This window comes from Mus pahari, chromosome 1 (assembly GCF_900095145.1).
Source record: "Mus pahari chromosome 1, PAHARI_EIJ_v1.1, whole genome shotgun sequence".
Classification (NCBI taxonomy): Eukaryota; Metazoa; Chordata; class Mammalia; order Rodentia; family Muridae; genus Mus; species Mus pahari.
The window spans coordinates 164,944,365-164,969,377 of NC_034590.1; the positions used below are offsets into that span (position 1 = coordinate 164,944,365).

Sequence of the window (25,013 nt, forward strand, 5' to 3'; positions counted from 1 at the left end):
AAACATAGACGTTCTCAATAAATAGTTAAAGTTTATGACTCGGGTTCCAACCTCTCATTGAGTCTAAAGAATCTAAAGGAATTAAGCCACATTCCTGACACATACCCTGCACTTCACAATGGACAGTCTGTGTTGCTGAGATCTGCATTCTCCATCCTTAGAGACTTAAAGTCAGGGCATTTGTTTCTGTCCACACCATGACATGTGCAGTCGGAGGTTTGCAAGATTCTAGGATGTGGAAGATGTCTTCAGAGTACTTCTCAGTCAGCCTTTGCTTCATGGAGTCCCCCTGGGCAGCTGTTAATATTAATAGCCCAGTGCTGGGCCTCGGGATACTAAGAATCTTTGGAGGTGAGACCCAAGTGTCAGTATATTACGGATTCCATGAGTCCAAAAGAGCCACCAAGTTTCAGATCTTAACAAGACATGACCATATTAGCAAAGCCCTCTTCTTTGTTTTGTTTTCTGAGGCAAATCCAATCCTCATTGTATAGCTCAGGCTAAGCCTGCAGTTCTGAATTTAGCCCAGGCTGGTCTCAAACTCCTTATGCCTCAGCCGCCTGAGAGCTGGGATCACAGGCCCTTGCCGCTATGCCTGGTTTGCATGCTTGGTTTTTTGGATCAGGCCCTCAAGGATGCCTACAAAATTAGACTTTTAAAAAGTACATTCATGGTGTTCACCCAAAGAGACCAGTCTCTGCTCTCAGTGCTTAGTTAGTGGATCCATGTTTTTTTCTTTGTTTGTTTGTTTTGGTTTTTTTTCCTGTGCAACAAAGCTGATCATCCAGCGGGCTCTCTCCGGGTTTGCTGAACCTTGAGTGTTTTCATTCTGGAGTCAGAGGCTGACAGATTTGACCGAACCTCACAAAAGGAGGATTTTAGAAAATTAACTGCATCTGACCCTTGATGACTTTTGTAGTGTCTGAGGCTTGCTGGGCGTGTCATAGGTGGCTCATTAAATAAAATAGAGGTGTCCCCGAATTCCCCACTGCTCACCATGTTCCTAGGATTAACAAAGCATTTCTTAAGATGTTCTAGCTCAGGGTGTTCATCACTGTCACCTGGGTTTGGTGCAGATCCTCCTTCCCAGGCCCACCCTAGGGCCCCTGAGTCCAAAGCCAGGCACTGAGAACCTAGCACCCAGAGTCTGTGCAAAGTTTGAGAATCACCGCTGCTATGTCCCCTTGTCCCTTTACAGCCGTACACTCACAGGGACGTTAAGTGTTTGTTTCCTGAAGCTACCCGGAAATAAGGGGACAATAGGCTCTGGCACCCGAAATCTCTCCCTATACTCTGAGTACCAAGGTCATTTGAAAATTTACAGGGGTCATAAATGACTGCTTACAGAAGATAACATCCTAACCCAGAAGGTACAGAGAGACGAAATGTCTCATCAGACCCTCTCATTTTACTAGACGATCAAGATCTCCAGAAGAGGAGAGAATGACCTCAACAAGGTATATGCATAGTTAACAGCCAGGTGTGGTGGCACACACCTTTGATCACAGTCCTTGGGAGACAGAGGCAGGTGGATTTCTGTAAATTTGAGGCCATCCTAGTCTACAGAGTGAGTTCCAGGACAGCCAGGACTATGTAGAAACACTGTGCCTCAGAAACAAGACAAACAAAGAAACAAACAAAGCATATACCCCGAACAGTGCCCCACATTGGTCTGCCCCTGCTTCTTCAGTTTTATATAGATCCCTACCTGGTCCTTAGCTTTAGGCACATCCGTTAAAGTTTTCAGGTTAGGTAGTTCTAGGAAAAGATCAGCTCATTTGAGAATCCTCAAACCTAAAATGTTCTTTTACTTTAAAATGGGCTTGAACTTCATAACTATCTTGTACATTCACACAGAAAATTCCAGCACTGTCCACCACTGAAAAGAGTGCTCAGAGAACATGGGGACCCTTCCTGTGCACACACCTCAGGTCCGAGTCATGTAGATTACACACATCTCAGATCACATGCTGAAGTGGCATTTTCTTCAGATTTAGCTAAAAGGGAAAACGTGACCAGATCTGTGTGCCGACTATTTTACACTTCTCTAAGTGCTTGGTGGCATTTACTTAGTTTTAACAACGTTCAAAGACTGAATCTAATCTGAATTTCTCTTCAGAGACTCTCCTTTCCGTGCTTTATATCAACACACACATGAGCTATTTGGCCAGAAAAGCCAATTGAGGATGACAACTCGAGTGACTGACAACTCTCGTGGAACAGTGTGTCCAACTGTTGCCAGGGGCTATGACCTGGCCTGGTCATGTTATATCTGCTTTCAAATGATCATGGGGAATTGGGGAAGCCAGACCACTGAGTTCAGTCACGTGAGAGGGTAGCAGAGGAGCAGAGAGTGGCGGCCTCCTGGAGCATGCTGGGTGGAGGAGAGAAAGAAAGCTTTGTAGACAAGGTGTCCTGTGGGCATTCATAGCTTCTCCAGCTGACAGGGGTACGGGAAGATGGAATAGAACACAGAGAGGCGTAAACACCTCTCTGCACAGCGAATTCTACTGGAGCAGCATTGCCTAGGAGCCCTGACATTTCTTTCATATCTATATATAAATGCAAACAATTCAGCTTCTTAGGGAACTGGGCATTGGAGCCTTACACTACAGAGCCAAGAAGGTGGTTTTCCTCTCCAGAGTCTGCTGCCCTCCAGCCCAAGGGATCATCGTATCTCAGGCTTCTGAGAAAAATGGGAAAATGTCCCGGAGTCCTGAGGCCAAGCAAGTTTCTTAGATTTTAATCTTCATAAAATGAGTGAAATTCTGCCCGAAAAAAAAAAAAAAAACCCTGCATATCTGACAAAGCAATTCCAGCCCTGAATGGTCTAAAATCATTTTGGCATGGAAGTCCAGGGTGGGCTGGACAGGTCTCACAGAGGAGAGGAATGCATAAGAGGACACTGCAGAATTGTACTCACTAAATCTTCTGAGAGAGCTAAGGGAACCGCCGTGCAGAACTGCTTGTCCCAGATAACAGGGCCAAAGAAAATTAATAATTTCATACATCCTGGCCTGTAACACAGTCATCCAAATCAAGCCTTGCATACACATATGTTACAATAGCTTCTTTAGAAATAGTCCCGGGATCTTAGTGACAGACAGTTTGTGAGAATGATCTTAGTGACAGGCAGTTTGTGAGAATGATGGCATAATTGGGGTGATCACACTCCTCAGAGGACCTACAGTCACTCTGATCTCCAGGCAGTCTGTGCAGAAGTAGGCAGGGCAGGCGTTCATGTCCGTGTGTGACAGATGAGGAAACTGAACCTCACAGTTGCCAGATTTCAAAGGTGGACGAGACCTCAGAGGCCCTTTCCTTTCATCCAGCGTTTTCATTAAAAACACACGCTCTGAGACCCAGGGAAGCAGGCTGACCCACGGGGAGTAAATCTTGGTCTCAGGACCAGCTTGGGGCCTTCTCATGTTTCTTACTAATTTTTTCACTCCAGCATAGCTGTGTTCAGCCCTGAAAGAAATTTAGCCAGGTGTGTGTGTGTGTGTGTGTGTGTGTGTGTGTCTGTGTCCGTGTCTGTGTGTTGTGGAGAATTTTTCTTGAAACTAGTCTTACATACATGTAAGAAAAGATTCATGTTTATACTTTTATACATAGACAGATCCCAGACTAGACTAGGAGATGTTCAAATCCCCTGTAATTGCCTCTGGAGAAATGAGAGTGGACTGGTCTAGGCAGTGTTTTAAAGGGGTATCACTGTGTATTAGGGAATCCAACGGTCTCAGCAGCTCTCCATCTCGTGTTGTGACAGCATATGTACTGCCTAGGTCCACCTATTGCCCTCTGAGTCACAATGACTATAATAGCATGTTCTGTTCATTTGAGGGGTGGGGATCAATGATGAGGTTTTTTTAGGCTCCTGCTACACACACACACACACACACACACACATACACACACACACACACACACACACACACACACACNACACACACACACACACACACACACACACACACACTGGTGTTTTTTTGCTTTTTTTTGTTTTTTTGTTGTTGTTGGTTTTTTTGTTTTTTTGTTTTGTTTTGTTTTTTTTTTTTTGACACAGGCTTTCTCTGTGTAGACCTAGCTATCCTAGAGCTAGCTATGTAGACCAGACTGGACTTAAACTCAGAGATCCACCTACCTCTGCCTCCCAAGTACTGGTATTAAAGATAAGCGCCACTACCACCTCATTTACTTTTATATTTTTAAAATTCACAACAAACATGATTATTAAATAAATCTCTTTATCTAATATAACAATTTTCAATTATAAACTGGGCATAGCAGCATGTACCTTTAACTCTAGTACTTGAGAGGCAGAGACAGGAGGACCTCCATGAACTCAAGGCTGGCCTTGTCTATACAGCCTTGTCTACATAGTCTCGTCTACACAGCCTTGTCTACACAGCCTTGTCTACACAGTCTCGTCTACACAGTCTCGTCTACACAGCCTCGTCTACACAGCCTCGTCTACACAGTCTCGTCTACACAGCCTCATCTACACAGTACGCTCCGGGACAGCCAGGGCTGTATACGGAGATCCTATCTAATTCCCCAGGATACAAGGCCAAGAGACCTTGTTTCAAAAACAAACAACAACAACAAAATTAAGTTGTTTATTTTTTACTTTTTTTCCCTGTAGATACGGTCTTAACTATGTAGCCCTTGCTGGCATGGAACTTACTTTATAGACCAGGCTGAATTCAAACTCACAGAGATCAACCTGCCTATGCCCCCTGAATGCTGGGATTGAAGGTGTGCATCACCACACCTGGCACATAATTTTTTAAATTAAAACTTATTTTAAAGGGAAGAAACATGCGTAGCTGGGAGATGCAGCTCAGTAGCAGATACGTGTCTTCCACATGTCCCCAGCCCTTCAAAACAAACCCTTAAAAAAAGAAAATGATAAGGTATGGGAGAAAGAAAAAGTGAGTATGTCACTCTTAGAGGCTACATTGGCCAAAATTCCCCCATACTTGCAGGCATGTCCAACTCAGCCTTGCAGACACATGCAACCCCAGGACAGTTATGGAAGTGTAGGAGACTGTACCCTGTCTGTCATGTCACCATGTCACACGGCTGGGCCCCCTGGAAGCCTGTCTCGAGGGTCACTGGGGAATGCATGCTGCTTTCTCTGAACGCGTGGATTTATCATTTCCCTCATGCATGTGCTGAGTTCCACTTGCCCCGAGAGGAAAGGCAGTCCCCACCCCTGTCAGTTAGAAAGCCACCGGGCCCTTTGTGAGACTTGCATGCCGTCTGATAAGAGCAGTGCAGAGCACAGGAGACTAAAGGTCACATAGGGAAGTAGGGCCGAAAATAAAGCGTTAGACGCTCCCTTTAGTGACTGTGGACAGTTATGCAACTAAAAGTCCTTTATTCTGTGGATGACCTCAGGTGGCTCACCATGTCTTTCCTGGACTTGTGCTTTTCATTTTTGTTTGTTTGTTTGTTTTGAGACAAAGTCTCACTTACATAGCCGGGATTGTCCTCAAACACTCAATCCTCCTGCCTCAGCCTCTTGAGTACTGGGTGGAGGAATGCACACCACTATGTCTGACCTATATAGTCTTCTTAGTGTAAACTGGAAATGATCACATTTGAACTCACTACCCATATGGTTCTTCTGGAGATTGATTGTGTGTGTGTGTGTGTGTGTGTGTGTGTGTGTGTCTGAATGGATGTGCATGTGTGTGTTGCAGCAGTGGGCGACTACTATTAACCTACCAAGTGAAAAGCACAGAACAAAAGAGAATGCAGGACTGTCATCGGTGCTGTGAATCATCTCCAGAGCTGTCATGGTGATATGAATCACCCTATGGTAATGTTGTGGCAAAGGCCCAAACACGGGTTAGCAGCACTGACCCTGGTAATCTTGAAATTAGTCACAGAGGCCTAGCCAATGATGATCCAGCAATACCATTATTTGTAAAGAGAGTGTGCAGCAGCCCTCCCTGTCTCCAAGAAGGAGGAGAGCCCCCCCCCCCAGGGCTTCGTTCCACTCTCACCCCCACACCAGCCCTGAGCTTCAGTCCTGGCTCTGCTCTCTTCAGCAGTTTGACTGGGGTCGTGACGACTAGACTCCTGTATTTCACCAACTTCCCTGGCTTTTGCTTTCCTCCCTATGTTGGACAGGTGGCTTGTGACCACAAGATGATCCCTGAGACCCCTTCCTGCTTCTCAAATCTATGGCCTTTAGCTAGAAGTTTGAACTCGCAGCCCGCACAGGACCTGGATTGTCACAGCTAGCATCTTTTTAACCTGGCATTTGGAAACCCCTCTCTGTGCTGCATAGCCTGACCCAGTTTCTGAGAGCATCACACGAAAGGTAGTTTTCCCCCTTTTAATTACCATGCAGTTATGTCATTTATTGCAGTCAGGGCAGACAATGGTACTGGTCCAGTAGGGAGCGTCCAGCCTTTCCACCCCATTTTCTTTATATCTGGGACCTTTGCGCTTCTCCTGTCTGGTTCTCCTCGAAACACATTGTAAGTAATGTAAATTGTGAATTACAGTGTTGTAGAAAAATAGGGGATGTTTCATAAGTTCATGGCATTTTCACCTGGAGGCATGCTGAGCTTCTCTGTACCCTTCTGAGATCTGCATATGTGCAGTCAGATGTACGGAGTTGAAGGATGAAGACCTAGGAGATACTTAACTTCCAGGAGACAGCAGAGGCCCGACCCATGCCCTGCAAGTTGCACTTGGGTCTCCTGTGAAGTCGTATCCATACTGAACAGTAACTCCTGCCTGGCTTCATTAATCTCACCTGGACCACGGTTTATATCTTAGCACAAACAAGAAAGGGCACATTCGTTACAGTCTGGAAAGAGAGCTGGGCTGAACCCAGAGTGGTTTTAAATTCCTGAATCGCTCATTGGGAACAAAGTTGGTTTTGTTGGTTGGGCACTGACACACTCCTGGCTTATCTGCTGATCAGGGGGACATCACCAGGGAGGAGCCTGTGGCTGTGCTGTACCCGGGCACAGCATGGACCTTCAGCAGCCCTGCAAATGTAGCGTTGCCTGGTTGAGGTCACCCAAGGGTTGTTACCACTATCTCTGCAGCTCGAGCCTCACCCCACCTCTCCTCTCTCCTGACAGAAGCCGCCCACCCCTTGCCTGCCCTTCCCCTTCTCCCCACTTTCACATCTCCATATTCTTAGCTTCCTTGTTTGTTGGCAGAGCTCCCATGCCGCCTGTTCTCGGGGTGACCGTGATAAGGATAATATTAGCAGTGATAACACAACGGGCAGGAATAATAATAGCAGTGGTTACTTGCTGGGTGGTAGGAACCGGGCTAAATACGGTATGCCCCCTCCCACTCTCAGAACCAGCCTGGAGACATCTGTCTTTCTTTTAACGATGAGGACCTGAGGCCTTATAGAAGCTGAGCACTGGCCCAGAGAGACTAGCTTATGAGAGGTAAAATTGGAATTCATACTTAGGATGGTTCTAAGGCTCAAACCTGTCTCTGAGCATAGCCCCTGCTCCCCAGTTGTGATGCAATCACATTATGACTGACACTTCATTGATATGGCTGAACCAATGACTTAACTCATTTTATCCTGACTCTCAGTGGCAGTGAGAGCATCCAAAGATGCGATACTTCCTGTGCAGGGGACGCTTTCCTAGAATGAAGGTGGTTCTCTTCACACCGAAGATGCCCTCCCCAGGAACATTCTGCAGAACGCTATAACTGTGTGGGACACCCTGTGGGCCTTAAAGGGAAAGAGGGTAATGTGGGTGTGTGTTTGTTTGTTTTTCAAACACAAAATAGGCGCACTGTTTGGGGAGGGGGCAAGGCAAGAACATCCCTGCAAATTTGGAGGGAGTTTGGTCTCCACAGGCAGCACCAAGACACCCAGGGCTAATGGCAAGATCCTGTCTCTGACTGAGTGCATAAACAGGTATGCTGAGGTGCAGGGAGGCGGGCCTTTTCCTTTCCCACTGTCACATAGCTGACGAGAGACGGGTTGAGATGAGGACCCGTGACGCCCTGCTCCAACTCATCCAAGGACAGTCCATGGCCGCACAGGCACCCACTTTGATCTCGCATCACCACCTCGCTGAGCAGCAGATCAAGCAATGTTATCTCTTTTCAATGAAGATCTTTCCTCTTAGAAGAATATGTTATGCAGATATTTGAGGAAAAACCATCTAATTAATTAACTAATCAATTTTTGTTGACAGGGGTGCATAAGCCATGGTATAATCAGAAGGCATTTGGTAGGAACCTGTTTACATCTATTAATCACATAGGTCTCCAGGATCGTCAGGCTTGGTGGCAAGGGCCTTCATCTGTCCAAATAACTCTATAGCCTTAGAAAACAGTTTAAGGGCCGGAGAGATGGCTCAGCAGTTAAGAGCTCTGGTTGCTCTTCCAGAGGATCTGAGTTCAATTCCCAGTACCTACATGGCACTGTAACTCCAGTTCCAGGGGACCTGAGACCCTCATACAGACACACACGCAAGCAAAGCACCAGTGTATATAAAATAAAAGTAAGTAAATAATTATAAAAGGGGGGTTAAAATAGTTTAAGGGGAGAGAAATCTATCTCAGCTTGTAGCTCTAGAGGCTTCTAGTCATCCTGGCTCACAACATTGCTTTTTGGGGACCTCACCAGGCAAAGGTTCATGGTAGGGAGAGCATACTGGAACAAGCTGTTCCTTCGTGGAGCCAGAGTACAATGGACTGAGGCAGGACACCCTTCAGACCCATGTTTCCAGTGATCTCTTCCTTCAGCCAGACCCCATCTCCCAACCACCCTCTTAGCTGAGAGCTGAGCCAATAGATCAATTAATCAGTTGGTGAGGTTAGCACCTTCATGTTCCAATCACCCACCAACAGAGCCACCAGCAGGGACTACACTCACAGGAGTTCCCTTAGGGGCAAATGTCTGGCACCAAGCCAGCTCAGTGCTGCAAAAGTGATGTCCTGTGTTGATGGTGTCACAATAAACTGCACAGCCCCCAAGACTGCTTCTGCTGCTCATAAGAACATCTGTGTGGCCAGAGCTGGATCCCTGACCCTGGAAAAGAGTCCCTCAGAACACACTCCACCATATGGGGGCCTTTCCTCCCAAACCTCCCTTTTACCCTGGCTTTGTGGTCATGCTGTGCTCTTATCTAAGGGTGGAGGAGTATTCTGTTTTCAGAACCTTCTAGAAACAAGTCTTTGACTGGTGAATGCTCATACCAAGGTTATGCCCAGGGTCCCCCTGCAACGATTTCCTGGCTCTGACCTTTCCACAGAAGACACTGCTGGGGTCCAGAGAACCTTGGTCAGTGTGGGCCTTGGCGAGGAGCAGAGAGAGTTGAATGCAGATCATTTAAACAGGCTGTGGTCATCCAAACTCTGCGGTAACAGGATGTCACCACATCCAGTTTGTCACATGAATGGTTTTTGGTTTTATGGTTTTGTTTTTATTTATGTGCATGTATGGTGTGTGTGTGTGTGTGTTTATACATAGAGACCAGATCTTCTGGTTGTCTGTCACTAGAATTTTGAGCTGCCTGTCTTGAATGCTGGGAACTGAACTACAGTCTTTTGCAAAAGCAAAAACATTCTTAACCGCTGAACCATTTCTCCAGACCAACGTTCTTATTTTTATTAAACAAATTAAGGAACTATGATGGGAGACTCTGGAGTGTACAGCCAGGCACAGTGGACTCGGATGGGGGGGAGGGGTGCTGGAATCTTCCATTGTTGCCTTTGCCCCATCTCCAAGTTGCTGCCCTCTGGGCTGGCTTTATTCTTAATCAGCCTCTCCTTAGGTGATGGCTTAACAGCTAGCTTAGCAGCCGGGCATGACAGTGAATCTCTGTCCTGACATCATCAACAAAATATCATCGAGTGTCCCTGCAATCGCTGTGACCAGGGCAACGTGATGCTATGACCACCCCAGCCTGAGATATTGCCTGGACACTGTGACTTCTGTCACCGATTAAAAAAAAATCAATCCCAAGGGTCGAAACGTTAAGCAACATTCCCCTAATCTCTTAACAGGTAGATGGCAACCTGGGTCCCTGATCACAGGTGACTCTCCCTCTACCAGTCACACACTGCCGATGTGTCTCCACACCTGTCACTGGGTCAAACCCAGGACCTTGTAAGCCTTTGTTCAGACTTGAGGGGACATCCTTGGGTTGTTCTTTTCTTTCATTGGTTAAATTTCTTGCAAAGTGCAGTGTGAATCTGTCCTGCCTTGAGCTTCCTCAGTCAGAGCACACCATGCCCTTCCTGTGATCTCGGGAAATCTTCTCTTTCCCCACGTTTCTTTTTTTCTTTTGATCTCTTTTTTCTCTTTCTCCACTTTTATGTCTCCACATCTGGAAGCTTTGTATAGCTCACAGCAGATGCCAGTTGACATGGGCTAAAAGATTAAAGTTCTGAAGGGATATCTGGTCCTTTGAAAGACTGTGTCAGACAGAGCAGGGTCCTGTGTGTGTCATTGACATCTTACTTTTGGAGCAGGATGGAGCTTTCTATCATCCCAATCCTTGCCTCCCTTGCATATTTGTGTGTTGAGACAGGGTCTCTGTTTGTAGCCCTGGCTGACCTAGAAAAGCTATGTAGATCAGGCTGGCCTCCAACTTTTAATGACCTCTTTCTACCTATCTTCTTGGTAGTAGAATTATGGGCATGTGTCATGACGGCCAGATGCAACCCATTTCTTCTGGCCAAAGGCTACTGTATCATTGTATCTTGGGACAATTAGTTGGGACAACAGTCACACTCTCCTGGCGGGAACAATAGGTTGCACATCCTTTCTCAAGGCAGGTTTTCTTCCACATCTCTACCTTCCAACAAAATAATGGTTATTAGTTTGTCTTTCTCTAATACTTTAGCTTGAAAACTCTTCAGGGAAACACTGTTTTAATTTTTTTTCTCTAAGCACACTACTAGAGTTTTAAATCTAATTATACACTGCAAATTCTTTGTAGCAATTAATGGCTCAGAGACATACCCTCACCCTGGGGGCACTGGAGCCCTCCAAGTTTCTTGGTAAATCAGAGCCTGTGCAGTCAGCTATTGCATCTGTGAGGGGATCAGGCTCGGGGGAGGGCGTCTAACAGACATTGCCACTCCGGGTCACACTGTGTTGTTTTCTCTACTGCCCACCCTTACATCTGCTGGGGATGGCTGCAAACAGCACAGCCGTTCCTGGTATGGGCAAGATGTTCCTGAGGCCTGAGCCACGTGCTTTCTAGACAGGGACATTCTTGAGGTCATTGCCTCTGGAGAATCAGGACACCCAGTTCTATGCAGAGAGACCCTGTCTCAAAGACAGACAGATGGACAGATTGATGGACAGGAAGGAAGGACATCCTTGTAGTTCCCTGGTTCTTAGTGGGAGGCTTGCAAGTGTTGCATGTGGAGTGTACTCAGTGAACGATAAATCATAACCTTTCAAGCTGAGGTGGATAGGTAATCCTCCCAGGCCTGGGAAGCTGAGGTGGATTGGATAGGTGATCCTCCCAGGCCTGGGAAGCTGAGGTGGATTGGATAGGTAATCCTCCCAGGCCCGGAAAGCTGAGGTGGTGAGGTGGATAGGTAATCGTCCCCTGCCTGGGAAGCTGAGGTGACTGATCAGAAGTTTCCATGAGGTTTCATCAGCAGCCACCTGTGTACCGTGGGACAAGTTAACTTTTCAGTGTTGTAATAAGGGATTGAATGAACCCTAAAAGTGTGCAATTCTAAGTTTTCTCTGTTTGCCACTGCTCTAGTGAGTAAAAACACCAGCTGGCTTTGCAGAGTCCTCTGGGGACCTTGTTTTGTGGCGTATGTAACCTTAGCTTCCCAGGCTCTTGGATGTCTGTGCTACCCAGACTTCTAGCAAGATCACTTCCTGCCCACAACATGCAGGCAGCCCCCCAGGCTCACCTCAGCTCTTTAAGCAGACTCACCCTCAGGATCCGTGTCTTGGGGAAACTGTATTCATTTCCTGTTGCCACTGTAACAAATCACCACAAATCTGATAGCATGTGGCAACATAGATGAGTCAGATTCTAAGATCCCTCTCAGTAGGTCTGTAGTCGAACTGTCAGGAGGAATGCCCCTGCCTCTGGCCTGGCTCTTCAGGAACATCCTTTCCCTTTCTGTTTTGAGTTTCTAGAGGCTGCCTGTACTGTCTTGGCTCACCGTCTCTTCCTCTACTTCCAAAGACATCAGCGCGTCACCTTCTCTTTCTCTGATGAGTGCTTCCATCTTTCTCTCTGACTTTCCTCCTCATCGTTCTTGTGGTCACATAGAACTCACCTCAGCAATGTCAAGGTGATCTTCTCTTAGCTCAAAATTCTTAATTTAATCACTGCTGTAAAGTCCTCTTTACCACGTGCGGGGACATTTACAGGTGCTGCCCTACACTGTATGGCTGTTTTGCCTGCCTGCGTGTCTGTGCACCATGTGTGCTGAGCTCATGGAGGCCAGAAGGCAGCTTTGAACGTTCCTGGAACTGGAGTTAGAGTTAGTTGGTTGCTGCCATGTGGGAACCTGGGAGCTGGTCCTCTGGAAGAACAGCCAGTGCTCCTAAGTAAGTGCTGGGCCATCTCCCCAGCCTCTGTCCGTTCAGTTTCTAAGCCTAGACTTGGAGAAGTATACTGAAACTCTCGCGCTGTGGTTGGGTGGTTAGTGACCACACCCACATGTTCAACAGCACTGGGTAGCTGTAGACTTAGAAGCCCCATATTGAAGTACTCAGGCACTGTACTCACATAAAGTAAGTTCGTCTCCCAGGCGCCAGGCTCTGAGAAGCCACAGCCATTTACCATCTTCATTACTTAGTTCCTGGCGGTTGCCACTGCCACCAAGCTGCTGGGAAATGCAAGATTCTCCAAGACACACAGTTTTCTTGGGGGGGCTTGAGTCTTTACATAAATGAGAAAGCCTAACAGTGTCATCTTTATTTGGCTGTGGAATGTGTTTGTATTTGGATTTGAGTGTGGGTGTGCCTCATGTTCTGGGGACTCTCTTAAAACAGCAGTAAACCTTGAAATAGACACTCCTAGAATACTGTGTATCTAAATGGCCTCCTCCCTCCCTCCCTTCTCTCCTCCCTTCCTCTCTCCCTTCTTCCCATTCTCCTTCGTTTCCTTCCTTTTTCTTGTCTTTTGAGACAGAAGTCTTATCGTACCCAGTCTGTCTTCAAACTCAACACTAGCCTTGAGTCATCTGACCCTCCTGTCTCTACCTTTCTTTCTTTCTTCCTTTTTTTTTTTTTTTTTAAGATTTCTTTATTATTATACATAAGTACACTGTAGCTGACTTCAGACACACCAGAAGAGGGTGTCAGATCTCATAATGGGTGGTTGTGAGCCACCGTGTGGTTTCTGGAATTTGAACTCAGGACCTTCTGAAGAGCAGTCGGTGCTCTTACCTGCTGAGCCATCTCACCAGCCCCACTGTCTCTACCTTTCAAGTGCTGGGATTACAGGGCATGTTTTGCCACCAAGCCTGGCTAAATTATTAACTCTTGCAGGCTAAGTATTTTACGGCTTTTATTTTCTTTGATAGAATGGTTAGTCTTTTTCTCACCTAAGATTTTGGGTTAAAAGGGGTATATTCTGTGTGGATGGTTTGTGTGAAGTCACTTCTGTGCAAGTTTAAATAAAGCTGGGGGCAATAAGGATTTGTAAGGTAAAGCAGAAACAGGGAGGGGAATCTGCTGCTTGGTCTGGTTGTGCCAGATCTGAATGGTGAGGCTCTGATCTTCCTGTGTGCCTGGTCTGAACAACGAGGTTCTGGTCTGGTCGTGTGCTGGGGATGAACAGCAAGGTTCTATAGCGGATCCATATCTGACTTGCTGCCACACTCCATGGCTCATTTTCCTTGTTGGGGAGATGGTTCTTTTTCAGATAACATTTCCACACCCAGGAGGAAAACCTCTATCAAGGACTTGCTCCAGCCCAGAACTGAAGGTTAAAAAACACAGTTGCCTTCTCTGGGAAAAACAAAACCAACTTTGTGCTCCTTTGGTCATAAGAAACACATTGGCATCTCCTTAACACCTTGTCAGTAAGGACAATCTGTGTAGTGGCCACGCCTGGGGGAAGAGCTGCCCTGTTGGCTTTGCCTTCTAAAGCTTTGCTACCTAACACAGGGCATAATCATTCATCATTAGGGCCCACCCCTCCTTTCTTGTTAACCCCTCCCCACTCTGTTACTGCCATGATGGTGTCATACCACACAAGGGCTCATGAAGTTGGGATGCCACCAGCACAACTCCCCAGAGTGCACAAGGCCATCCCCCCTCCTTTCCCCTACCTTAAAATCCAGCAGGTACAGCACAAGAGGGAAAGAAAGAACAAAGGCTTGTGTTTTGTTTTGTTTTAAATCTGATTTGGCAGTGTGCTTTGTTCTTAAGCGTGGGTGTGCCTCATGTTCTGGGATCTCACTTCCAACCAAACAAGCCGACAGCCCAGGAGGATATGTGCCGGAGGAGGAGGGCTGCAAGGCTCCTACTTTACTTGCCAGGTTGGGGTTCGAGTCTTAGAGGCTCACCCACTTTACTTAATGGCAGTGAGTGTTAGAGCTCTGGGTTCTTTCTCTACAAAGTTAAGATGAAAATGACCTATCCTGCCTGGCCCTTGACCTGTGACCTATCCTGCATGACCCTTGACCTGTGACCTATCCTGTATGGCCCTTGACCTGTGACCTATCCTGTGTGGCCCTTGACCTGTGACCTATCCTGTGTGGCCCTTGACCTGTAACCTATCCTGTGTGGCCCTTGACCTGTGAGCTATCCTGCGTGGCCCTTGACCTGTGACCTACCCTGTGTGGCCCTTGACCTGTGACCTACCCTGCGTGGCCCTTGACCTGTGACCTACCCTGCGTGGCCCTTGACCTGTGACCTATCCTGCGTGGCCCTTGACCTGTGACCTATCCTGCGTGGCCCTTGACCTGTGACCTATCCTGTGTGGCCCTTGACCTGTGTGACTTTTGAGGTTCCAAAAAGCTCACATTGGTCCCAGGAGCCTTACTGGAGTAGATGTTCCTACCTAGTTACCTTCTCCAAGACAAACCTAAGCATGAGCTCCCTTTCTTCGAAGGAGCTCCAGAGAGGGAGGTGTGGTGTGCCCACACCCTTGTTTGTCTCTCTCTCCTCACCCCAACCCTCTCCACCTCTCTCTGCCTGCTGGGGCCCTCCCCGCCCCCACTCAGCTTATCATCTCTGAGCTTTTATCGAACAGTGCCTGTGACAGTGGGGACAGATGTGTCCCAGCTGTGCATTCCCTCCCAGCACCTGCTTTATAAGGAGATTGGTTGTGCAGCCTGGCTGGTCCTTCAATCCAGACTTCAGATTTCACAGCCGCATTCAGGTGCCCCGGAATTCCATTTCACCAGCATCTCAAACACATTTCTTGGTTACACCCACTTCCTGCAAGGGGAACTTAAGACTCAGAAAATATGGCTTAGCCAAAAGCCTCAACTGTGGAAACCACTTATAGCAGATTCACCAGGAAAGCCTGTCTCATTTATAGACGGTCCAGTCTCGGTTTGCCCAGAAACACAAATACAGCCAACGGACAAGGGCACAGAGCGATGTGGCAGAGCAGCTCCTACCATCTCTCCTAATATTCTGTGAAAACTGACCGACACTTACTGCCTCCAATTTAGATTTTGTTTTTCACTTATAGGATTTTTAGTTGCTGTGTATACTACTGATATGTAAAAGCTGTCTTACTGGTTTTGGATTCAAAATGAGGACTAGGATGAAAATATGTGTCATAAATATACATGCAGTTCATTTTGGCATACTTTTCAAGGCAGGGAGTGTATGGACTTTCTCATGCCACTAAAATGATGGGGTGAGGATTTAGCATGCTGGGCTGGTTTTTATCTTATGTATGGTACAGGACAATAGTATAATAATAATAATAATAATAATAATAATAATAATAATAATTATTATTATTGAGGTAGGCATATGCATGTGTCATAGTATTCTTGTGGAAGTCAGAGTACAGTCTGTGAGAGTCAGTTCTCTCCTTCCACTATGTGGGAGCTAAGGAACCAATCTCAGGTGGTCAGGGTTAATGGCGGATTCTGTGGAGGTTTGGTCCATTGCTATGTATTGAAATGTTCAATTCTGTACTGGGAGGTCTAAGCCTATGAGTGAATTCTCACATTTACCAGCTCTTGTGCAACTCTTGTTCCTTAATTTAGAACTATTGGTTAATAAAGATGACAATAGCCTTTAGCTGTGGAGAAGAGAGGTAAGTGGTACTTGGGTGCCCCCCACCCCAGCTGGGGTCTGAAGCAGAGACCACAAGGAAAGCAGAGAGGGAGGAGAAGGCTCCTTGGTTAATCATGAGATCGGCCATGAGGGAGGGCCAATTGGGGTTCTGGGGCCCAGGTAGAAGATGGTAAGTTATATCATGGAGTTATTGACAAGGAATTAGAAATAGCATAAAGGGTTGATATTTGCCCAGCTCTAGTGCTTTAAGGCTTATTATAAATACAAGGCTTTTGTGTCTTTCATTTGGGAATTAAATGATCTAAGGTGGGGTAGAAAACCCCAATTAACAGTACAGGATTCCTCTACCCACTGAGTCATCTTGCTGGCCCTGCGCACAACTTCTAAGCCTTAACTGTTACAATAATAAATGTATACATTTAAACAATAATAGAAAAACAGTTACTTATGTATCTGTCTCCCTCTTACTGAATTTTGTTATTTCAGCTGTTAATGTCATAGGAACATTTTCTGCTATCAAGTTTTGCCTTTGTATGTATTTGCACAATTTAATTACTAAGTCAAAGACTGTGACAGTAAAGACTGTTTTTTCCAAACCACCTTTATAAAAAATATAAGATATCAAAGCTACAGTATAAACTGTAATTCACTCTATGTCCTTTCTTTGGTTTTGCCCTTCTAAGACAGGATCTCACTTTGAGCCACCACACCTGGCTGACATTTTGTATTTTCTTACCTAATCTCCCCATCATGGAATCTGTGTTTTTAATTTTGGAAGATTTGCTAGTTAAGTGTTCTTTTGTAATGGTTGCTTCTAATTATCAGGGAGACTGACCTTCTGCCACACAGCCTTTTCTCTTTTATTTTTTCCATTTATTTGTCTGTCTGTTTGTTTTGTTTGTTTGTTCGTTCGTTCGTTCATTCATTTATTCATTCACTTTATATCCTGATTGCAGCCCCTTCATCTCCTCCCAGTCCTGCCCTCACATCTCTGAGAAGGGAAAGTCTTCTCTGGATACTAACGCACCCTGGTACCTCAAGTTACCCTAAGACTAGGTACATCCTCTCCCGCTGAAGCCAGACAAGACGGTTAGTTAGGGGAACAGGATCCACAAGCAGGCAACAGATTCAGGGACAGCCTCTGCTTCCGTCGTTGAGGGACCCACATGAAAACCAAGCTTACATCTGCTACATACTTGGGGAGTTGGGTGCTAGGTCTAGCCCCTGTACACTCCTTGGTTGGTGGCTCAATCTCTGGCCTCCGAGGGTCCAGGTTAGTTGACTCTCTTGGTCTTCTTGTGGAGTTCCTATCCCTTCTCAGACTCTCAGTCCTTCCCCCAACTCTTTCACAAGACTCCCTGAGCTTCATCTACATCTGTTTTGGTCAGCTACTGGGTGGCACCTCTCAGAGGACAGCCACGCTAGGCTCCTGTCTGCAAGCATAACAGAGCATCACTAATAGTGTCCGGGATTGTGTGCTTGCCCATGGAATAGATCTCAAGTTGGGCCTGTCACTGCTTGGCCATCCCCTCAGTCTGCTCCTTCTCTGTTCCTGTAGCTTTTGTAGGCAGGACACATTTTGCGTGGAAGGTTTTGTGGGTGAGTTGGTGTCCTTATCCCTCCACTGGGAGCCCTGCCTGACCTTCTCTATTGGACATTTACTAATGTGTGAGCACTTGTATGTAGACCTATGAGACAGGGCCTTGTTGAAATGGGGAAGGGGCCACCGACAAGCAAATGTAGTCCCTGCCGTTCACTGAAAACCAGCAATGCATGTGGACCTTCTGTCTCCCTGCAGTGCTGCCAAGCTCCTGGATAAGAGCCCCTTCTCCGTCAATAACCAGAACCCTCTGCTCACTTCGCCAGCCAGCGTCCAGCTGGCCCAGATACAGGCCCAGCTCACCCTCCATCGGCTGAAGATGGCACAGACTGCAGTCACCAACAACACTGCAGCGGCCACGGTCCTGAATCAAGTCCTCTCCAAAGTGGCCATGTCCCAGCCTCTCTTCAACCAGCTCCGGCATCCATCTGTGCTCGGCACTGCACATGGCCCTACTGGGGTGTCCCAGCATGCTGCCTCCGTTCCCAGCGCTCACTTCCCCTCAACTGCAATCGCCTTTTCGCCCCCAAGCCAGACAGGAGGCCCAGGGCCTTCTGTGAGCCTCCCCAGCCAGCCCCCCAACGCTATGGTAGTTCATACCTTCAGTGGAGTGGTACCTCAGACCCCTGCCCAGCCAGCTGTCATCCTTAGCCTTGGGAAGGCTGGGCCTACACCGGCTACTACAGGGTTCTATGAGTATGGCAAAGCCAACCCTGGCCAGGCGTATGGTTCTGAAACGGAGGGCCAGCCAGGCTTCTTGCCAGCCTCGGCCTCGGCCACAGCATCAGGCAGTGTGACCTATGAAGGGCACTATAGCCACACAGGGCAGGATGGCCAACCTGCCTTTTCTAAAGACTTCTATGGACCCAATGCCCAAGGGCCACATGTAGCAGGTGGATTTCCAGCTGATCAGACTGGGAGCTTGAAGGGAGATGTTGGTGGGCTGATGCAAAGCACCAACAGCCAGTGGGAGAGGCCCCCTGGATTCTCTGGCCAAAACAAGCCTGATATTACAGCAGGACCCAGTTTGTGGGCTCCACCTGCCAGCCAGCCTTATGACCTCTATGACCCTGAGGAGCCTACCTCAGACAGGGCCCCTCCTGCCTTTGGATCTCGGCTTAACAACAGCAAGCCAGGATTCGGCTGCTCTTGCCGAAGGACAAAGGAGGGGCAGGCCATGCTGAGGCCCCTGCAGGGTCATCAACTGAACGATTTCCGAGGCTTGGCTCCACTCCACCTACCACACATCTGCAGCATCTGCGACAAGAAGGTGTTTGACTTGAAGGTGAGTTACTCAAGAAGGGCTAGGACCCAAGACTCTAGTGGCATCTAAGAGGAATTCCTTTGAGGACTATGACACTAAATTCATCAGTGCCCTTTATGAGAACCGTAGGCTGTGGACCCAAAGGAGTTTTAGAATTACATCCAGTCCTTTCTCTGCTCCAAGGTGGAGGATGTCTTCCCCTAGATGGATGGAAAAGCAGTGGTTTCCTCTTTCCCTTTGGGGATCTTTTTCTCCTCTGGACTTTCTAGACGCTTCAGTTCCTTCAATATATCTGCTGTACTAAGTTTGAAAAAGGGAAAAGTGGAGTTTTGGGCCAAGGGCAAAAGATCAATTCTTAGACCAAACCTAGACAAACCATTAAAGAGGACTCAAAATGTGCCAAGCGGAAGGAGAGATTCCCAAGCCTTCTGTTGGTAAAGGGCTTTGCATTGCTGTGAACAGAACCTGCCTGGAAGAATGTTTGCTCCAAGGTTTATTGATGACACAGCGAAATATTTCAAAGCCATAGTAAAACACAGGTACAGCCAGCAGACATTAAGCTCTTGCCATGTGCTACTCTTGACTGGATGAGGCAGATACTGAGGTAGGGTTTTGTGGTTGTTTTATTGTGTTTTGAGAGTGGGTCTCATTTAGTTCGGCTGATCTTGGACTCAGTTCCTCCTTTGTGGGAGTCACAGCATGGGTATCGTTCACGCTGCCCAGGGCATGTCTCCCAGATGTGTCTCTGTGATTTGAGTGAGACCTTTCCACACAGTGAGGACAGTGATGCTAGGTGATGCTGGAGGTTTCTGTCTCTCAGTCTTTTCTGAGGCTTTATAACTCACTAGGCCAGAGAATAGCAGGTGGAGGTAGAGCATGAGGCCAAAGATGGGTCACAGGTCTGTGGACAGGAGACAAGGGAAACCGCCTTCCAGTCTGGGTGGCCATCCAAGATGGATATAGGGTATGCAAGTAAGGAGTTAACAAGACTGGCACTTGGGTAGCAGTACCTGGAATAAGGAGGCATGGGGAGAAAGATGAAGATGAGGTGTCCTTATGGTCCAGCCTCGGGGTGCTCTGAGCTCCCTGCCTGGCTGGTGGTAACTGCCTTCACCCTCTGCCTCCCCATGGACTCAGTTCAACTCTGGTCTGTTCTCTGGTCTTGTAGGACTGGGAGCTACATGTGAAGGGGAAGCTGCACGCCCAGAAATGCCTGCTCTTCTCAGAAAGGTAAGTGCTGTCTGGAAAGTTCCATGTGTGCACAGCAGGTGTTCACTGAAACACACTGGGCTGGGCACAGGAAAGCTGCAGAGAGCCAAGCCTGGGAAGAAATCCCTGCTCCCCAGAAGCTTCCACTGAATTGGGAGAACATGAGCTCAACTCCTGTGCAACCAGAAGGCCACATTTGGGGGAGGGGGTGTGCATGTGTACATGGCTCTTGGGCACATTGTGTTGCAAATGGGACATCTGGGCAGTACCTCACTAAGGTCACCTCGGCAGATGTGGCTGTATGAGGCAAGCACATTCCTACCAGATAGAACTGGTTTTAGAGGTGTGAAGGCCCTACAGCTGTTGTGAACCAGGGGTACAGGGTGGTATCAACTCTGACCAGTGCGCTCTCGCGTGCGTGCACACACACACACACACACACACACACACACACACACACACACACACACACATAGAGGCAGGGGAGTTCGGAGTCCCAGGTCTGATCCCTGGCTCTTGTGAAGACTTGTTGTTGTTGTTGCTGCTGCTGCTGCTGCTACGGGTGTGACTGGAGCTGGTGGGGGCTTAAAGGAAGCAGTGATGCCCAAGGACCTCAGAACAAGATGCTGGCTGCCATGCTGAGAACAGATTCTGGGGAAAGGCCTAAGTTAGAGATCAGTGAGGACCAGCCTGGCTGGTCCAGGACATAGAACAGAAAGCTGCATGGCCTAGATGATTGTTCACAAGAGCTTAAGAGTGACAGCGATTGGGAGGCCAATTAACAGAGGACAGAAAGACTAAATGTGGCTATCCACACTCTGCAATGTTACATGGTCTAAAAAGGAAGGAAATTCTGACGTAATTATGAGCTGTAAAATTCCACTCCGGTGAGGTGTTTTGGAAACTAAACAGGCCAGGATTGGTGGGGAACAGGATTGGTGGGGAATGGGATTGGTGGAGAACGGGATTGGTGGGGCACGGAGAGCGGGTGTTTCATGGGCACAGGGCTCTGTGGCTGGCTGGGAATGAGCACTGTATGTGAGCATGACCGTGTTCAGTGCCACAGAGCTGTGCCCTTAAGCATGGTTAACGGTGCATTTCTTCTTTTTTTTTTTTAATCTTATTTTATTAGATATTTTCTTCATTTACATTTCACTGCTTGTGGACGTTGTACATCGTGGTGCGGAGCCTAGTGCGCACCACGATGTACAACGTCCACAAGCAGTAGATCCTGAGGAAATCCAAAACATCATCAGATCCTACTATAAAGGGTTATACTCAACAGAACTGGAAAATCTGGATGAAATGGACAAATTCCTAGACAGATACCAGGTTCAAAGTTAAATCAGGATCAGATTAACGATCTTAACAGTCTCATTTCCCCTAAGGAAATAGAAGCAGTCATTAATAGTCTCCCAACCAAAAAAAGCCGAGGACCAGATGAGTTTAGTGCAGAGTTCTATCAGACCTTCAAAGAAGACCTAACTCCAACTCTCCTCAAAGTATTCCACAAAATAGAAACAGAAGGTACTCTACCCAATTCATTCTATGANGCCACAATTACTCTGATACCTCAACCACACAAAGATCCAACAAAGAAAGAGAACTTCAGACCAATTTCCCTTATGAATATCGATGCAAAAATACTCAATAAAATCCTCGCAAACCGAATCCAAGTTCGATCATCCATCATGACCAAGTAGGCTTCATCCCAGGGATGCAGGGATGGTTTAATATATGGAAATCCATCAACGTAAACTCAAGGACAAAAACCACATGATCATCTCGTTAGATGCTGAGAAAGCATTTGACAAAATCCATCACCCCTTCGTGATAAAAGTCTTGGAAAGATCAGGAATTCAAGGCGCATATCTAAACATAATAAAAGCAATCTACAGCAAACCAGTAGCCAACATCAAAGTAAATGGAGAGAAGCTGGAAGCAATCCCACTAAAATCAGGGACTAGACAAGGCTGCCCACTTTCTCCCTACCTACTCAATATTGTACTTGAAGTCCTAGTCAGAGCAATTCGACAACTAAAGGAGTTCAAGGGGATACAAATTGGAAAGGAAGAAGTGAAAATATCACTATTTGTAGATGATATGATTGTATATATAAGTGACCCTAAAAATTCCACCAGAGAACTCCTAAACCTGATAAACAGCTTCAGTGCAATAGCTGGATATAAAATTTACTCAAACAAATCAATGGCCTTTCTGTACACAAAGGATAAATAGGAAGAGAAAGAAATTAGGGAAACAACACCCTTCACAATAGTCACAAAAAATATAAAATACCTTGGTGTGACTTTAAGGAGGTGAAAGATCTGTATAACGGTGCATTTCATGTCGTAGGACCTCACCACAATTAAAAGAATTCTTACCCTTTTCTTGTGGTAAAGCTCATTATGTTAACCATCTTAAAGCTCACAATTAAGCAGCGTTTAGCACACTCACCACTATGCTGGTCTCACTCACATACCCAGCCCTCCCTGCCATTAGCCCCCTGCTTAAGGGTTTGCCTTTCTACAAACATTTTATGTAAATGGAATCCTGTACTATATGGTCTTTTATGTCTGGGGTTTTTTTTTTTTGAAACTTATCATATTTAGGAGACTCACCTACATCATAGTACAGAAAGAGTATATTCACTTTCTTATGTATCTAAGTGTGTATAGTGTACCCTCTCATCTGTTGACGAGCATGAGAGTACTTTCTGCCACGGTGACCAAGACTGCTCTGAGCAGAAACACATTTTTTTTTTTTTTTTGAGGCTATGTTCAACTTTTGGGGTGAAGGACATATAGGGGCAGCCTTTGGAGGTCATATAGTCTTTTTCTTTGATTTCTTAAAGACACTGAATCCCTCCCTTTCCTCTCCTCTAGTGCTGGCCTCCGGAGTATACGTGCTTCAGGAGAGGGGACACTGTCTGCCTCTGCCAACAGCACAGCTGTTTATAACCCCACTGGAAACGAGGGTGAGTGGAGGGGGCCTTCAGATGGCAGCTGGGAGCAGAATGCAGGCCTCAGGTTTACATTCTACCTCAGAGACCAGTTCTCCCCTGATAGGAGCCTCCTGAGCATGTGCAGACAGGCAGGTCCCAACACTGACAAAGTTCTCTGGGATGTTTTAGACCCTCCCTGTGCTGGTTAAAGTGAGCACAGAAGCACAGTTATGCAAACACTAATAAGTATAGAGAGAAAAAATATAAAGTGTTCTCACCTCACGTGTCTGAATCCTCTGTGTGTGAGCATGCATCCGTGTGAATGTGCACAAATGCATCCGTGTGCGTGTGTGTATGTGTGCGTGTGTGCATGTGTGTGTGCACGTGCACGCATGTGCGTGTGTGTGTGTGTGTGTGTGTGTGTGTGTGCGCGCGCGCGCGCGCGTGCGCGCGTGCACATGCACGCGCATGTTGAGACAGGACCTCCTGTTGGGTTGGTCTCCAGCTCATGGGTTGGGCCAGGGTGACTGACCAGTGAGCCTCAGAGACACTCCTGTCCCTGTCTCCCCAACACTGGAATGACAAGCGCTACCACACCTGGTACCTCCCGTGGGTTCTCCAGACTGAATTCAGGTCCTCAGGCCTGCGAGGCAAGCATCCACCAATCGGCCAAGCCATCTCCCCAGGGATGAATTTTTTTGAAGGTCAGGTTCATGATTAGGTTGTTCTTTTTTTTTTTTTTTTTTAACCTGTTATTGTTCATCATTCAGATTATACCTCAAATCTTGGAACATCATATGCAGCCATTCCAACGAGGGCCTTTGCTCAGTCAAACCCCGTGTTTCCTTCAGCTTCCTCCGGGACAAGTGTGAGTACGAAAGCTTTCTCCTCCGTCTTCCTCATTGTCCCCAAAGTGCTCACATCATCTACACCTCTGCAGAGAGACAGATACAGAGAAGGCTGGGGTGAAGCTGGGTCTTTGGGTCATTCCATCTTACTAGTACTGAGACACAGACGTTGATGATGCTCTGTGTTCCTTTACTACTGTCTGTCTGTTACGACAGGTCTCTTTGTGTGACCCCGCTTGGCCTGGTACTTACTGTGTAATCTAAGCTGGCCTCAACCTCATGTCAATTCTGCCTGAGCCTCCCGAATGCTGGAATTATACCATGATCTAGTGTCAGGCTTTCTGCAGTAAGATCCTAAGATCAAAGATACTGACTAGCATTTCACAGTGTTTGAGGGGGGAAAGCCACATGCTATTATGTTTTAAAAGTTCTTAATTAAAAAATGTATTGCTTTGTGTGGTGATACACACCTTTAATCCTAGCATTTGGGACCCTAAAGCAGGCCTGTCCCTATGAGTGCAAAGCTAGCCTGATCTACAAAGTGAGCCCCAAGTCAGCTAGAGCTACACAGTGAAACCCTGTCTTAGCATGTCCTATCTCAGATTATTTATGTATATGTCTGTCTGTGTCAGTATAAGGCATGTGCGGAGGCCAGCAGAAGGCATCAAGTGAGCTGCCTGATATCAGTGCTGGGAACCAAACCCAGGTCCTCTGGAAGAGCTGGAAGTACTCTTAGCCACGGAGCCATCCGTCTCTTTAGCCCTTAAAAAAACTTTTAATATTTTATTGCCATGGAGCCCTTTAGCTGAGAGTGTGATTCTAAAGCTAGAACCAAAGAATGAAAGTGACCAGTACCACCAGGATCGTGACTGGGTTAGTTAACTGTGTGGGGGTTGGTGGAGGCTGTACCACCAGGATCCTGACTGGGTTAGTTAACTGTGTGG

General features: G+C 46.9%; 1 protein-coding gene across 3 annotated transcripts in view; it reads left to right on the forward strand.

Annotated features, from left to right (window-relative positions):
* Rbm20 (RNA binding motif protein 20) overlaps positions 1-25,013 on the forward strand; it is a 190,819-nt gene that overhangs the window by 117,303 nt on the left and 48,503 nt on the right. For all 3 annotated transcript variants that reach the window (XM_029537299.1, XM_029537302.1, XM_029537308.1), the window contains exons 2-5: positions 18,003-19,089; positions 20,237-20,298; positions 23,163-23,254; positions 23,992-24,089. In XM_029537299.1, coding sequence (XP_029393159.1) covers positions 18,003-19,089; positions 20,237-20,298; positions 23,163-23,254; positions 23,992-24,089 — 1,339 coding nt within the window. The remainder of the gene's footprint in view (positions 1-18,002; positions 19,090-20,236; positions 20,299-23,162; positions 23,255-23,991; positions 24,090-25,013) is intronic.